Source organism: Battus philenor, unplaced genomic scaffold, assembly GCF_028537555.1.
Source record: "Battus philenor isolate CCGP_79_NKW_IND1 unplaced genomic scaffold, ilBatPhil1.0.hap1 SCAF_30, whole genome shotgun sequence".
NCBI lineage: Eukaryota > Metazoa > Arthropoda > Insecta > Lepidoptera > Papilionidae > Battus > Battus philenor.
Window position 1 is genome coordinate 3334308 of NW_027181694.1, and position 15440 is coordinate 3349747.

General features: G+C 33.5%; 1 protein-coding gene across 1 annotated transcript; it reads left to right on the top strand.

The window, feature by feature from the left end:
* Positions 1–3254: 3254 nt before the first annotated feature.
* LOC137927310 (uncharacterized) lies at positions 3255–15081 on the top strand. The gene is made up of 7 exons (XM_068771098.1): positions 3255–3514; positions 4663–4770; positions 5811–5926; positions 8832–8897; positions 11456–11570; positions 12373–12499; positions 13075–15081. Exons 1-7 carry the CDS (start codon positions 3441–3443, stop codon positions 13711–13713), a joined length of 1245 nt encoding a protein of 414 aa, XP_068627199.1. The 5' UTR covers positions 3255–3440; the 3' UTR covers positions 13714–15081.
* Positions 15082–15440: the final 359 nt, after the last annotated feature.

A 15440-nucleotide genomic window follows, 5' to 3' on the forward strand; every position in this document is an offset into this window, starting at 1 on the left:
AGTAATTCAAATTGTGCCTTTTAACGTTCGGGCCATACGTCGATAGATTTACAAACGGTTTCATTTTCATTCATTGGAAACTAGGTCACTGCTGCCTCCAAAGATTTATTGAACGACTCAATATTTGGGTGACGCTTAGAGCAGGCCATGTTCTTTAGCACAGACCATAATTTATAGTCCAAAGGGTTTATGTCAATCATCAGCCTTTATGAAGTCTGGAACATTTTGCACAACCCAAATTTGGTTAGTGCGCGTCTTATGACCCGGTACTGAATCCTGTTAGAATGTCCACACTTCATTTTTGAATAAGGTTTTAACAACACGGTATCTTAATACACTTTGGCTGAAATTTTCACTCCTTTTTCGCAAAAATAGAGTTTTGTAACCCTTTGATAGGAGACACTCCACCAAACCATGACGTATGCTTGATGATGGCCTCGCTGAACTTTAGCCACTACCTGGGAAGCTTGTTTAGAGTTATGGGCATATACTAGATCATTTTGTTTGTTGTAGTGCTCCTCCAAATTTTTCATCGGTAAAGAGAATTTTTCTGTTTTTCGTCTGCGTATAAAAGTAACAGCTGTTTTGATCTTTCGACTCTCTTTTGTTTTAGTGCCTGATTTAAGGTATGTCCTCTGTATCTCCGGTAAGCCCCTAGACCTAAGTCTTATTTGATTATCCGAGAAAGTGTCCTCGGTGGGATTCTCATTTCTCTGGGCAGGATTTTCTGCTTCCTTATGGGATTTCGTCAAATTCTGGCCTTGACTGTGTTAACCGCCTAGTTTGTTCGAATAGACCGCGGTCGGCTGGATCTCTCACGGTCATCAACAGACATGGTTTCAGTGTACCTTTGAATGTTACGATACACAAACATTCGGCTAATCCCTAGTTTTTTCAATGTACCAAAAATGTCGGCTGGCTCCTTACCTACTTTGTACAGTGCAAGTACTGCAACCCTATTCTTTTTAGTGCCCCATTCCATTTTCAATACAAATAATTTGTAATCAAAAACATATGGTAAGGGCGGAAAAAAGTCTATTTTTCTTATCGTAGAAGCTAATGTTCGAAATTCAAATATATGTTATTTTTAAATAAATGTAAACAGCCATTTACAGAATACAGTACTACATGTATAAGTGTGAAATGAGTGCGAAAATGTAATACATAGTTTAAAATACTTAACGTTTTATAAAAATCTCGAAATCAAAGCAAAAGCAAATTACTATTTCCTATTGTGTAATTCTTATAAGTCCGAAGGGTCAGGACAGTGAGTTGGGTGAGTATTTTAAACAAGACCAGTTTGAACGCATTCAATAAATTTTACTGGCATTTCTGTCAACATGTATTGTACGTATATAGAATCCCATGACAAGATAGTTTGGTTTAAGAGTCATTTATTTCCCAGATACTTGTAGAAACGATATAACTTCGAAATATTCAAATTAAAGTTGTCAATCAATAATATTATAAACCTTCCAAAAATATAGACGATTGTAACGTTTAATATAGGAACTGATTTTCATATACTGTGTAAATAACGAATATTGTTCTGTAACATATTTATTAATTAAAAACTTATTGTACTACGAAACGATTCACTGATTGAAACTGGAATCGTGTAATGGAGGTCCATATCCTATTGTTGCTTACGTCACAGAGAACACATTATTTAACTTCATTACAGAATCGTAAAAAAATAATAAGAAAACAAATTTAATAATAACCTGTACTCATGTTTACTTCTCTTTTAATATTCGATAATTTACAAGAATGCAATGCAATATTAAAAAAATACAATATTAACAAGAATTGCAAAACCTTTACAAAGCGATTTGCCTAACTATAAATCGTATAAAATATAATCTCTGCGTCTATTTATTAATTATGGATACAGTATTGCAGTTATTAGCAATTAACTTGTGTAATTAACACTTCCTTAGCCACTATGTATGTTACTAAAACATGAAAAAAATTCTGTGATGCAATCAATAATCTATTGATATGCATATAGCGTAAAGTTCTATTAGTAGTTTATAAATAATTGCAAGTTATAACTCGATAACTTTTAACGAATTGTTGGATATTGTGAAAACTTCGTATTTTTAAGAGACACTCGAAAGGACAGTTCTTGTAATTGATGACATTATTTTGACAAAATTGTCAACGATTTTTGACAATGACAATTTATGATTCAGTGTTAACAATAAATAACAACAAACGAAAACAACGCTAGTTATAAAAGGCATTTACAGCATTCTCCATATTTTCGAGGACAAGTAATTTATAGTAATGATATAACCTCTATTTGACCGGAAGTATGAAATCAGCACGATCAATACATTTTTCCTTAAATATTTGTCTATGATTTGTAATAATATTGCATAAGAGTTTTTGTTATTATTTTTAATTATCTTTAAATATAATAAAGAATGACATGTTATAAATAACTACTGTTAACATAAAAGGCATTTTTTTGCTATAACACATGTAAAAATTGGTTTTAAAGTTGAACCTTTTCTAAGATATTCTAAAAATAAAGTCATATTTCATTAGTCTATGACTTCATTATTTGATATAGCAGCACTTTAAAATCGACTCACAGCCTTCATGTCGATTAGTTAATCGATGTATGTAAATGTTTCTTTTAAATAATAAATTAAGTAAGACATTGTGAATAAACTAAATGTATTAATAAAGATGACATTAAAAAAGAAATACAACAATTAAAATGCAAATACTTTAGTAATACTAAAAATAAACAAAAGGAATACAGTATGTTTGATAAAAAAAAACAATAAATAATACAAACAATTTATGTTACTTTTAGCATAATAGAGCAAAATTTTTTTAATATGGATTACATTAGTTGATAATCTAAAATAAAAACTTTTACAGTGTTGTAAAAATCATGGTTTACAATAAAGTTTATTTATACATTAGCGAGCGATTTTTTTTAAATTTTCATTTAATAGCAAATTAAAAGAATGTAGAAAAATTCTTTATATATACATTATTTAATGTATATAGCAAACTGTTGCAACTTATTTACTTCATAAGGAACAATTTAATAGTGAAACTTTCAAGAAAAAGTTATTACATTTTGTTAATACTCATATAATATCATGTTAATCGTTTCATTCAAAACGATTACACTATTTAATTCTAAAACTCGTTTCGATCGAGATAAGAGACGAGTGTTGCTAGCACACAGCGCTAAAGTGAATTACATCACCATTTCATGGCACGCATTTAAGACTTGGACTTTTCGTGACAGCACGTCATTTTCGACATTTGATTGATAATTTCCCAAAGATCTATCAAATTAGTTTGTTTGTAAGTTAGTTTAGGCGCTAAAGTATTATATTTTAATATTTTCAAGTTTAAACAAGGATGTGAGATATCCGACTCCATATTTGGAGGTCGCGGGTTAAGCCACCATAATGACCGCACAAAAGTGTGTGGTAGAAGGCTGCAATTTAGAATATGATGTGGTTTGCAGCTTTTCATTTTACAAGTAAGTATTTTTCATTACTTTTATTAACTTTACTCTAATTATTAGGTATGTGGAATTAAAAAGCGTCCATTGCGTACACCCCGTGACCTCCACGGGCGCTTTCCACCCATTTTACGTAAATCTTTACGCGTTTCCTATAAGATGTTTATGTTTTGTAATTTAAAGAAAAATTGATGTTTCGATCAAATTAATTATAATTTATCACAATATCTTTGAATGATATGTCATCATTTATATTTCGTAATTTCTTTGTGGTACGTAAATATTAGACATTCTATATTGCAAGTTTATTCTTTACGAATACTAAACATTGTTTTGTGATGAACTAACGAGATTTATAAGGACTTTTAAAACCTCATTATTGTCGGTATTTCATAAAATATCTGTCAATTAATTTAACGAATAAATCTGTTATAGTATATAGGATACTCTACAGTTGGCATTGTTTCAAATATGTGTATAAAGATTAAAACGCACCTAGTGTAGATCAGTGTTTCTCATTTAGTTAAATCAAATATTAATTAGGCTGCCATACTCATTATAAAGGCATTTGATATGAATGTGTTATTATGACATGGTAACATAACATATTAATGATTATTATGATCTTTAACTATTATACATTCAAAGTTTGAAGACTAGGCTATGTTATGTATAATAAAAAAAAACTACTAATTCTCAAACTTAATTAGTATTTACATAAAAAACATTACAGACATAAAAATATTAGGGTTAATGTTTTATCTTGCAAGTGGGGGTGACATTAAAACACCCTTTAACATATTCTTGTTATAATTTTTAAAAAAACATGTCGGTACAAAAAATCTATTAACTATATGTATATACTATAGATATACTTAAAGAAACCTTTTCTAGACTGTTATTACTGTTTAGCAATTAAAATAGGTTAATTTCATTTGCCAAACAGTCTAGTAAAGGTTTCTTCAGCTAGAGATATAACCATACTTTATTATTTTGATTCACCATCATCATATTGACTGATAAACAGCCACTGTAAGGCACAGGCCTCATTCAGAAAGTGCCACAATGACTGGTCATGATTTGGCTGTCCTGTCTGTGTAAAATTCTTACTAAAACAAACTTTACAGTAAGCATTTAAAAATTAATAAAACTTTATTCGCTTTCAGTGTAAATACATCATCAGAAAATGATGGACCGAGGCAAGAGTGGATTGAGGGGGCCATGCAAGAGGAAAGTGAATGCTTATGGAGACATGTCAGCTTACAACTATGCGGGTAAAAGCAATTGCATTGTTGCTGAATAGTTAATTGTATAATAAACAGAAAGGTATGAGGTGATTTGATTTGAAAAAATCACATTGTTATACTGTGTCCAGAAATGTGATGCTATGCAGGAATATGTGGTATGAAACTTCCACTTTTGACACACTAGAGACACATGATCTGTGTTCAATTTCACTTATGTCCAACAACAAAATACACTTGAATATGTGTTTATGTGGATTTTTGTGAAAACTCCAACTAGATTGTAATATAACTAACAAAGTCATTGATAAAAAATTACTTGCTTTAATTGGCCATTTAGTATTTTACACGTTAGGGAAAGTACTGTCATTTCGGTCAAAATATTTTACAGAAAAACCAATTGATTTTTACTGCTCCGGCATTGAAAATTTGTATACTAAATGGTTAAAGGTTGTTGATAATGAAGGTGAATATATCGTTGAATAAAAATAAAAACTTGTTACAGATATAGTTGGGTGAATTTAACTTAAGAAATTCCGGTCCCACTAATATTTGATATATACATATTTCATCATGAATATGTCATGTTGGGTCTCAGAGCTTTATGCTAATGTGATAGTTGCCCACTAGTTGGTAGTAAGTAGAAGTTTAAGTGAAGAAAGCAAAATAGTTTATTTTAGCATTTGATCTGCTAAGTGATAAGTTTATAAGGGTTTAGGTGATTTCATATTTGAGTTCTTTTTATGTGATCCTCATCCGCCACATAAAACCTGATCATTTTATAAAATATTCATAATAAAAATAGTTGTTTATTTAGATTAAATTTATTATTTAGATATTAAGTTATTTTTTATTACTCTCATGAAGGTTTTTAACATTTTTCTTTATTAATATCATTTTACTTAATCAGATTGGGATTTTCTGACATACTTCCCTTTAGATGATTTTGACAAGACATGTGATTGATGTTAAAAATTATTTCTCTGCTCGAAATATTGAAGTATTAAATTCCATATGCCAGATATTTAATTTAACAATAAATCCAAAAGTATATATAATTTTTTATTCAGTTACCACTTCGAATTGGACGCTCAAGGACTATGGATTGATTCTCCTATGCTCCCGGAACTCCTCACTCCTCAGGAACAAGAGGCACCAGTTACACAAACGGCTAGCGATAAGAAAGGTAAGAATTATACATTTATTTATTGCCTACAATCCTTTATCTATAAATACATAGAGTGATTACTTTATAAGTACACCATTTAAAACATTTTTAAAGGGGTGAATCTATAGCTCATTTGTCAGCTATAAGCTCTTACAGGATAGAGTGATCACTATGAAATGTATTACATTAATTAATTTTTATTGAAATGAAACAGGTATATAACATCTGCCAGTATAAAGTTTTTAATATGTTATCTGTATTTTAAAAACGCTTCTTTCTACTATAATATCTTTACATTATTCTATAACCATTGATTTTGGATGGGATGTACTGTAAATTAATTGACAGCAAATGCACTACCCATTTACCTTTCAAATATTTTACACTTCACACATGTAACTATTTAATCATCCTGTACATATTGAGTTTGATAAAGTAGGTAATTTTTACTATTATCTTAAAAAGTGTCTTTGTTTTCTATGAACAAATAGTAATTAAAACTCATCACGAAAGCCAAAATGCAGGCATTGCATTTATTGGAACTCAGAACACTCATTGCATAAAATCAAATATATATTTTAGGTGCCAATATCATTCTTAGCATGCGGTATATAGACAGATATAACAATATCCAGTATTTTATTTATTATTTCCTGCACAATGTTTATGTCCACAATAATATATTTTAGTAGTACAAGTACTCTATAAAACACTAGACCAATAGAGTTAATAATTCCCAATAGAGGCAGTACCAATACTAGTAGGCTCCGGAACCTTCATGATTATGGTAGTATTATATTCCAAAGGCATGTAGGGAGACAAATGAAATGCCTTCTCATGAAAAATCATTTTAAATAGTCTGTAAAAAGTTTTTATTTTTAAATAGCTTTTCTATTTAAATACTGTTTTACTATTGTTCATCTATAGTTTATCTTACTATCACAGCATAAATAAATATACATATAAAAAAAAATATTCTATCTCTTGGATATATTTATTTTCATATACTGACATTAAGGTGTGTTTGGTGTGGAATTGAGTGTTGTCGACGCTCACACAGGAAGCTAGTTATTGTCGTGGACACATAGTAAAACTTTATTAGAAAAGGGGGCAACTGTTGAGTTTTTTTGCCAGATCTCAGCAGAACTGCGTTCTGAGCTGGTGGTAGCCTCCTGTAAGACTGACAATGCTGATATTTTATGCTGATTGACAATTCGAAAATGCTTTTAAGATCATTTTTAAATAAAGAATATATTTTTTAATATGCATATTCTTTATTTAAAAATGATATATGTATAATATATATTTTTTATTATAATATATTTAAAAAGTGTTCTATTTTTCGTTTTTGTAATGGGGGTACCTACCTGATTACAAAAACGAAAATTGGAACTCTTTAGACTACCTTACTAACTACTATATTCTTCTATGAATTAAAAATTTACTTATTATTTTATTACTGACTACAATATTCTTCTATGAATTAAAAATTTTCAATTATATTTATTCGCGTTTGTCATCTGTTTTTTTCATTACCACAGACTAAACAAAAAAGTACGCAAATTTCTAGTAAGTACTAAGACATTCTAATGTAAAAATGCTATGAAATCTTTACTTATTTGACAAGAAATTTCAAGAAATGGACCCCTTTTTTTTCTTTATGTTATTGCCACTGGCAGAAATATGGATGGTCTCTGATTTATTCTCCTTTTAAATATGAAATGTCATTTTGATGTCTTGCGTATTCCTGAGCTCTGAAATCACATATATATTACATTTTTGCACATTTTGTACACGCTCCTAAACTTTTGTACTTTTACTCTGTTCTATCATCATAGCAGCATTAGAATATTCACGGCTAACGACAGCCTTCCCACAGGTTTTCAATAAGATCGGTTCAAAGCTACTTAAATCCTGTGGCGGTGAAAGGCCTGGTCTGATAACCTTTTACACCATCAGTAAATGTACTACGCAGAGCCATCTCCGCTGAGCTACATATATGTGTATATATACTATATATTTATATATATATACTATGATATCTTTTGAAACACCTATGAATTTCCAATAATATATGCAATAGTATTATTGGAAATTTATAGGTGTTTTAAAAGATAATTTATTTGATATCAAATCGGGTATATTTTAACGCCACGAATCAAAGGGATGCGAAAAGTATTTTGACCGGTGTCCTGGGTTTTTAATTCAATCGCTATATAGTGTTTCACGTACACCCACGTGCGTTTTGTGGAAGATTCCTCAATGTTCATCATATCAAAAGATAGACGCCTACTGCAAAATGCAGGCTTCCTCCAAAGATTTCCACCATTACTTCTTCATTATTCTTGCGCTGCTCGCATCCAGCGCCTGCCTGTCTACCTGGGGGGGGGGGGGGTTGGGGGGTTACCCACGCCGTTTCTAAACGGCAACTTCAAATGAGCAGCAATTCTTCGAATTTCGTTGGTGATCTAGGTTAATATGCGGATCTCCTTATTTGTGGTTCGATCTCGCGATCAAGTAATGTGGATATTTTATAATCATATTATATTCCTGGTTGTTTAGTTCATGTACAAGTTAAGTATTGTAAATGCTACTCTGGTACGCAGAACAGGGTGTTGACAAGTAACAATATTTGCAGGTAATTACGTATTTACTTCTATTTAAGACTCCGTATTCATTACTTTGATAATTATTCAAAGAGAATTTTTTTTTAAGTTTTGCCACGTCTACTATTCTGTACTGATGCAACAAGTATAAAACATTTTAATTTATGATAAATCAAATAAAAGTTAGTTTTCGATTAAAGACAATTTACTAAATAGAACTTAGTCTATTAAAAAACAAAATATGTTTCAAGAATAAAAGGAAATACTAATGAGACACCCTGTATAAGGCAGTAGCGAGTGACGGACCGTTGTTGCAGGCGCTGCGGCGGCGCAGGACGGGTTCCTCGGCGTATATGAACAGTTCCTTAAGGGCCCTCCTAAAGGTAACGCCACTCACTTATACAGGGTGCTTCAATCGGCCGCGAAATTACATGCACGTCTTTGATATCTCACAAAGTTAAATAAATACCATTGTAACATTATATATTAACATCAACGATAGAAGAATTGCTGAAGTTGTTTTCGTTACTTTTCTCGGTGTTAAAGTTTTTCGAAGTCTTAGAAAGGCAATAGCAACCAATTCAATATCTGTCGCCGAACCTAGAGAGATCTTTCGAACGCTTTCGTCATGGAGCCCGTATCGATCTGACATACGACCGAGAGCGATCTATTACGATTTGTCTAAGTAAACATACAGTGATAAAAATTAAGTTAAAATAAATAGCTATACACTTATGTTACAAAACTTATGTTAAAATTATATGTTACAAAGCGCGTTGATCAAAGGATTCTACGGCTGCGTTTAGCTCTTTGACAGGTCCACTAAGTAGTCCTGGAACAATGGTGTCCCAGCTGTAGAAGTCTGAGAACTGAAGTCGTAGGTCGCAAGTACGGTTCCCGGGGCACAATCTTATATAATTCACACTTTGTTCATGAGTTATTTAGGAATGCCACTTATAAAAAAGTTTCCAGAGAATTGGCAGCAACTTCTGTACCTTAATACCACACTACAATCGCCAATCCGTCTGCCAAACGTAGCGATTGTGACCTATCCCCTCTTATACCTTTGGAAAAGAGGCTTTATGCCTTGGCTGTCACTCAGCTGTCCCGCGCCTGCTTCTCAAACTTAAAGAACTGTTCCTTCCCCCCCCCCCACCCCTATCTTACGGGTGAGATTACGTAGGATCCTTTCTTAACTGACTTCTACCCAACGAAAGGAATATTTCTACCAAATTTTAAACCTCCAAGGCTTATAGTACCAGAGATATCGTGATGAGTCAGTATATAAGTGGAAATATTTTATATATAGACATACGATAGGTTCATTAAAGGCTGCGTGCATTAGTAGAGGTATCTATACAAACAGAGGATTTATTCCTGATTTTGTAATACAAAACCCCGAGTGACTTTATGAGTTACTTGTTTCACGTAAAAATCAAAAATCCTTCTTGTCTTATTCACTAGTTTTTAAACTAAAACCAGATGATATAATCATTACCGAAAAAAATCGCATAACAATCCAGAATCGTTACTAATGTGTGTTAGTTGCATTTGCATTTGCTACTGCATGGCTATATATAGTCATAATGGACTATTGACATTAGGTAATTCCATAAAACTTAACAGTTTAAGCACTACAGTTAGCGAATATTTAATTACAGTTAGGGTCCAGAGATATCGCTATATCTCAGTGCGTAGGTGGAAATCTATACACACACAGATAAGTAACCCTTTAAGTGTATGTGTCGAGTATACTCGACAAAGCGCAACGAAAATGTTTCGCATAACGTCGAGTAAACTCGTCACGTAGATAAATAAAATCACATTCGTGTTATTATTAAACGAATGAACTGGATTTTTTTTCCTTGAAAAAGGGCAAATAAAAATTATATTAAATGTACATTTTACAATATTCGTTAGTCTGGCAACCTTCGAAAAATAATATTACAAGAGAATCCAGATAATGGTACCCAATATGCAAGGTAGCATTATTTGCTGCACCTTGCTTTAAAAACTATAATTGCCCGTAATTTAAATTTTTAGTTTTCGTAACTTATATTTCTTGAAATTCAGTTGGTCTATTATTGCTTCTGTTTTCATTCCTTTAATGCATTAATTTAATATTTATATGATATTTTTCCACTATTGAAATTAATTTATTTTATGGACAACGTATAAAAATATATATTTTCTAAAAAGCCAACAAGCTTGAGTAATCAAAATTGCCCACTTTTATAGGCAGAAACTTTTTACTATGTTTTTGTCGAGTATACTCGTCTTCTCTGGAAGATAATTAAACGGACGAAAAAAGTTTTACGAAACAAAATTAAACAGTAAAAGAGATAATAACAAATAAAAAATAATTAAGTAAAAGACTAATATATAGCTACTTCTGCTATGTAGCAGTAGTCGTGCAATAAATTACACCGCCCCCCAGCCGGCTGATAGATGCGCATGCGTCAAACAATGCGAATTACACAACTGGTGTATATTTCTGTCTTTAGCTCGCGAGCTACCCATCTCTACTAGAAACGTTTACGGTAAAAGAGAGAAAACTAATGAGTATTGGTACATTACAAACTGGTAATTGCCTTATAAAATATTATTATTATTACCTTACAAAGTGGATACGGTTCTACAGTATGTGTACAAACTTCCTTTTGAGATATATGGGCTGAATGACGTCAGATACAGGAACTGTCTGTTCTTTAATATCTCGTGTGCGTCTTATAAGAAGCAAGGTGTTGTAAATAATAATCACTACAGCTGTAAGATGTCTACTTAGGCTTTCAATAAGACCGGTGGAAACTGACTGCATGCAGCGTCTTACGCTGGCGTTAACTGGTTCATCTAATCCAGTCCACCTTGCACGATTGCAGCTAAAATAATATAAGAAGAACAATCATCATGTTGTTCTTTACCAGGCTGTCTTTGTTTCCAGCCGCAGACATCATCCGCATGGAACATAACTACAGCGTGGAGCCGGTGAAAAAGGAACCGAGGGAGGCTGTGTCCAGGCTGAACGTGCGTCAACTAGTCGACACTCTAGGCTACCTGTGAGTATAAAACCTTAGCACCTTGATATACTATTCATTTATTCCAGATGTTTCCAGACTTTTCTCATAGACTCTTTAGGTATCTCCAGTATTCCCAAGACTTCGTTAAGAATTTATGTATGATATTAGCGTTGTGGCCGAGTTCCAAATATGAATTAATAGTTTTCAAATTTTTCTTTGATACACATAATTATCAAAGTTGAACAAAGTTCAAACCACGATTTTAGAATCGAAACCAAATACATATTTGATAAATGTGGAATGGCTTACGAATTATGAACCTCGTATTGTTTTTGTCACGCTAACGCAGACCCCTGTTAAATCTTCGGCGGACTTTTGGCGCCAATCCGCATTTTTAACACAAACATGCAATAGCTATCCGTCTCTCTTTTACGTATAAATATCTATATAAACCCATCTCTTTCACGAAAGTTGACTTATAAGTATAGAGATATAATTGCTACACACGGGAGCTGGAGAGTGATTATATCTTTTGCAAAGATTTGTCTTTAGCTCGCAAGCTACCCATCTCTAATGCGGTGGCTACAAACCCTTTCAGGCTCCTGGCCGGTTGTGTTTTCCAAAAATTGACATTTTTAATCATCAATATTATAGTCTTAAATTAAGTAAATGTATCAACATTCATCGGACGCTGTTATACTCAAAAAAAGAAAAACTATAAATTTTGGTACTTGAATAGGAAAAAAACATAAGTTGAAACAGCGTCCTCATCAAGGCCATTAGAACTACAATTTAGTTGAATGTCATCATAACGACGTAAATATTGATGTTTTTTCCACAGATCACTGAAGAACCTTCAGCGAAAGCAGCTGTGGGTGGTGAAGGTGGAATCGGATAAAACGGAAGCATCCATCACTCAATCGGAGCAAGTCATCACTAAAATGGCCGATCCAAAGCAGATTATTGAGGTATGTATGTTCCGTTCCAATTGGAACATTGTCCACACAATCCGTAATACTATCCATCCTTCCTCTTTCTAACACATCCTATCCATGTCTTCCTCTTCCTAACCATCAGGCCATTACCACCCTTAGTTTGGAGATACTTATGGTTAATGTCATCAAGTACGCTTGACAAGCCGAATCTATCAGAAGGAAAATGTTGTGAGTGCAACTCTCTAACTGCCAGCGTGTGAGACATAAAATCTTCCATATCTTCTCTATTTGTGATTCTTACTTCTCTTTTTTATATCTTGGTATTATTTAGTTTCGAATTAACTTAAATATACATATGTTCGTAATGATTTAACCGCAACCTTTTAAAGTAGCGACAGCTGGTCCAATTACAAAGTGAAGAGCTCTTATGCACTACTTTATTTTCATGAAATAATGTTATAAATAAGACTTGAGTGTAATTTTCTTTTCTTGTAAAGCAAAGGAAGGGGGGAGTATAGAAATCAGAACCGATGATCTAAATTAAAAATGTTTAGATTTGAAGAATCTTACCTGTATTTCAAATATTTTATGCAAACATGTATTTCTAGATTATCCCACAAACATCAACCGCGGAGCCGTTAGAAAACCAGAACGAAGTCCTCCACATAATGGACGACGGCAACATCTCCGACAACTTCATATACGAGATCGCCGAGGAGCAGGAGATCACAATGGAGGAGGTGAAAGAGATCCCGGTGACGGAGAACAGGGAATGGACGGTAAACATCATACCCGAAGATAGTAAGCCCAAATACGCCTACATCAAGCACTGCAACACAGGGAAAAAGAAACGGCACTTCACAGCGGAGATGAATGAGATAACTCTCCAAGGAGACTTTGAAAACTATTATATATTGCCAGATGTGGACCCATCGGTGGGCGTGGAAGTTACAACCAGCTATGACCCTGAGAACTATATCGTCAGCGAGTACGACCACCTAGTACTAGACAACAGGTCCAGAAAGAGATCTAAGGAAGTGGACAGCGCGAAGAAGAGAAAGAAGAAGATGCAGCCGTCAGTGAGAGAGCAAGTGAAACAGATACAGATCAAGACAGAGATGGACGACGACTGGGTCGTCGACGGAGGTTATGACCAGGATACGTCGGACGACTACGACGATAAGAAAGCGTCGTCTCGCGTCAGACGGAAAAATAAGAAATACCTTGGCTACGACTTTGTTACCTAACTGTTCCCACAATTGTACATTAACACTTGTTTTTATTTTCTTTTCTTAAGTAAGTTTCGGTATTTGATTTTGTGGGTAGTTTAACAAATGAGAAACGGCTTCAAGTGTAATGTGTCGCAATGTAACAAAGCTCAACTCATCTGAAGTATTAAGTACATCCGTTCTACCTGTCCCACGCCCACTTCTCTTGAACCGTATTGCCTTTTGTGCGTAAAATCCTTTGTTGGTCATTTTTAAAATGTTAAAAAAAATCTGGACAATTTTTATTATTTTTGATCAGCAATCATTCCCTTAACCCCATTTCGAGTAGAGTTTAGCCTGATGGGTTCCAGAGATGAGTCAGATAGGTGGTAATCTCTTATACGTTTATAGATAACAGATACTCGTTTATGTATATTTAGGGACTCTGATACTGCAAGTCATTCCACCACCTATTCTTTTTAGCCGAGAGACGCCTACAGCATAACAGGCCTCCCCCAAAGATCAATACAATGCTAACGACTTCTCTCAATCTTTACTATCTTCAGTTCACCTAATGGGGAGTGTTCCCGGCACATTTAAAGATGGGAAAAGACTACAGGATAGATTAAACCTTTCCAGTTCCACTCTTATCACTCTGTCTCTATCTTTTCCTCCAAAATCAAATACCGAAAGTTCCGTGATCGCGAATTATATTATTGCTGCATATTTTAAGCGTTAGAGAAATTGTTAAAGGTTATATTGGGCAAACAATATCATATTATAAATAGCGTTCCATATGGGGTGGACAAAGTTGAAACAGATTTCCATGTCAATGGATTTAGTAATCATTATATATAAGTTATTTAAGCAGAAAGTTTATGTGCCTTCAATGTAGTCACACTTTGTGCCCATCAGTGGGCACCTTAAGTGCACTTCACTAGGGTTCCTGCCCACCCCGTATTGGATAAGTCGATGCACGGCTTTTCGTTTGTATGTTTACATCAGCGTTCGGTAGCCCATCGCTGGGCACATGGGCCAACATAGAACTTACTTGTATAGAAGTCACATTAAAATAAATCGAATGGTTTATTTAACGGGTTTTAAGTTCTTCCATTTGTATCTCACAAAATAAAGCCTGCCGTACCAAAAATATAATGTACATATTCGGTATGAATGGCGGGAAGGGATTTAGTCATCTTTCACCCGGGATACGAAGAGTTGGAGGAATTAGCAGGTCCACGCTTGTTGAGTTTACCAGAAGTATAGGTGCTCATCTGAGACGGGAGACTATCGGATACCGCTGGAGCTGAATCATGTATTATAAATGAACTAGAGTAACTTTGCGTTTCTTTCGATTGTTCGGTTTAGTATACTTTAAGAGTTTTAAATATAACATTTTTAAGTTAATCCTGTGTTTTATTTAAGTATCTAACAATATGTATTACATCACTTGACTTCATTCTCCGACTTTTTTTTAATGGCCCCCGTTATTACACTTACAGGACAGGGCATTACAATCTTATTTATATGATATATCATTAAACAATATATGTATTTATAATATTTGAAATACACATCTTATTACAATTTAACAATTTTTGTTTATTTACCTAACTCTGTTTTATTTATTTTGCACAGCTGCCCAAATGAAATTTGCCGATTTCCTGCGAGTGGGGAAGGGTCTAATCCTCAAGCCTCATTTAGTGAATCTCGAAGGCTTCCTGGGAAGCCTTGACTCGGACTGCTACATGCAACACTTACTAAAT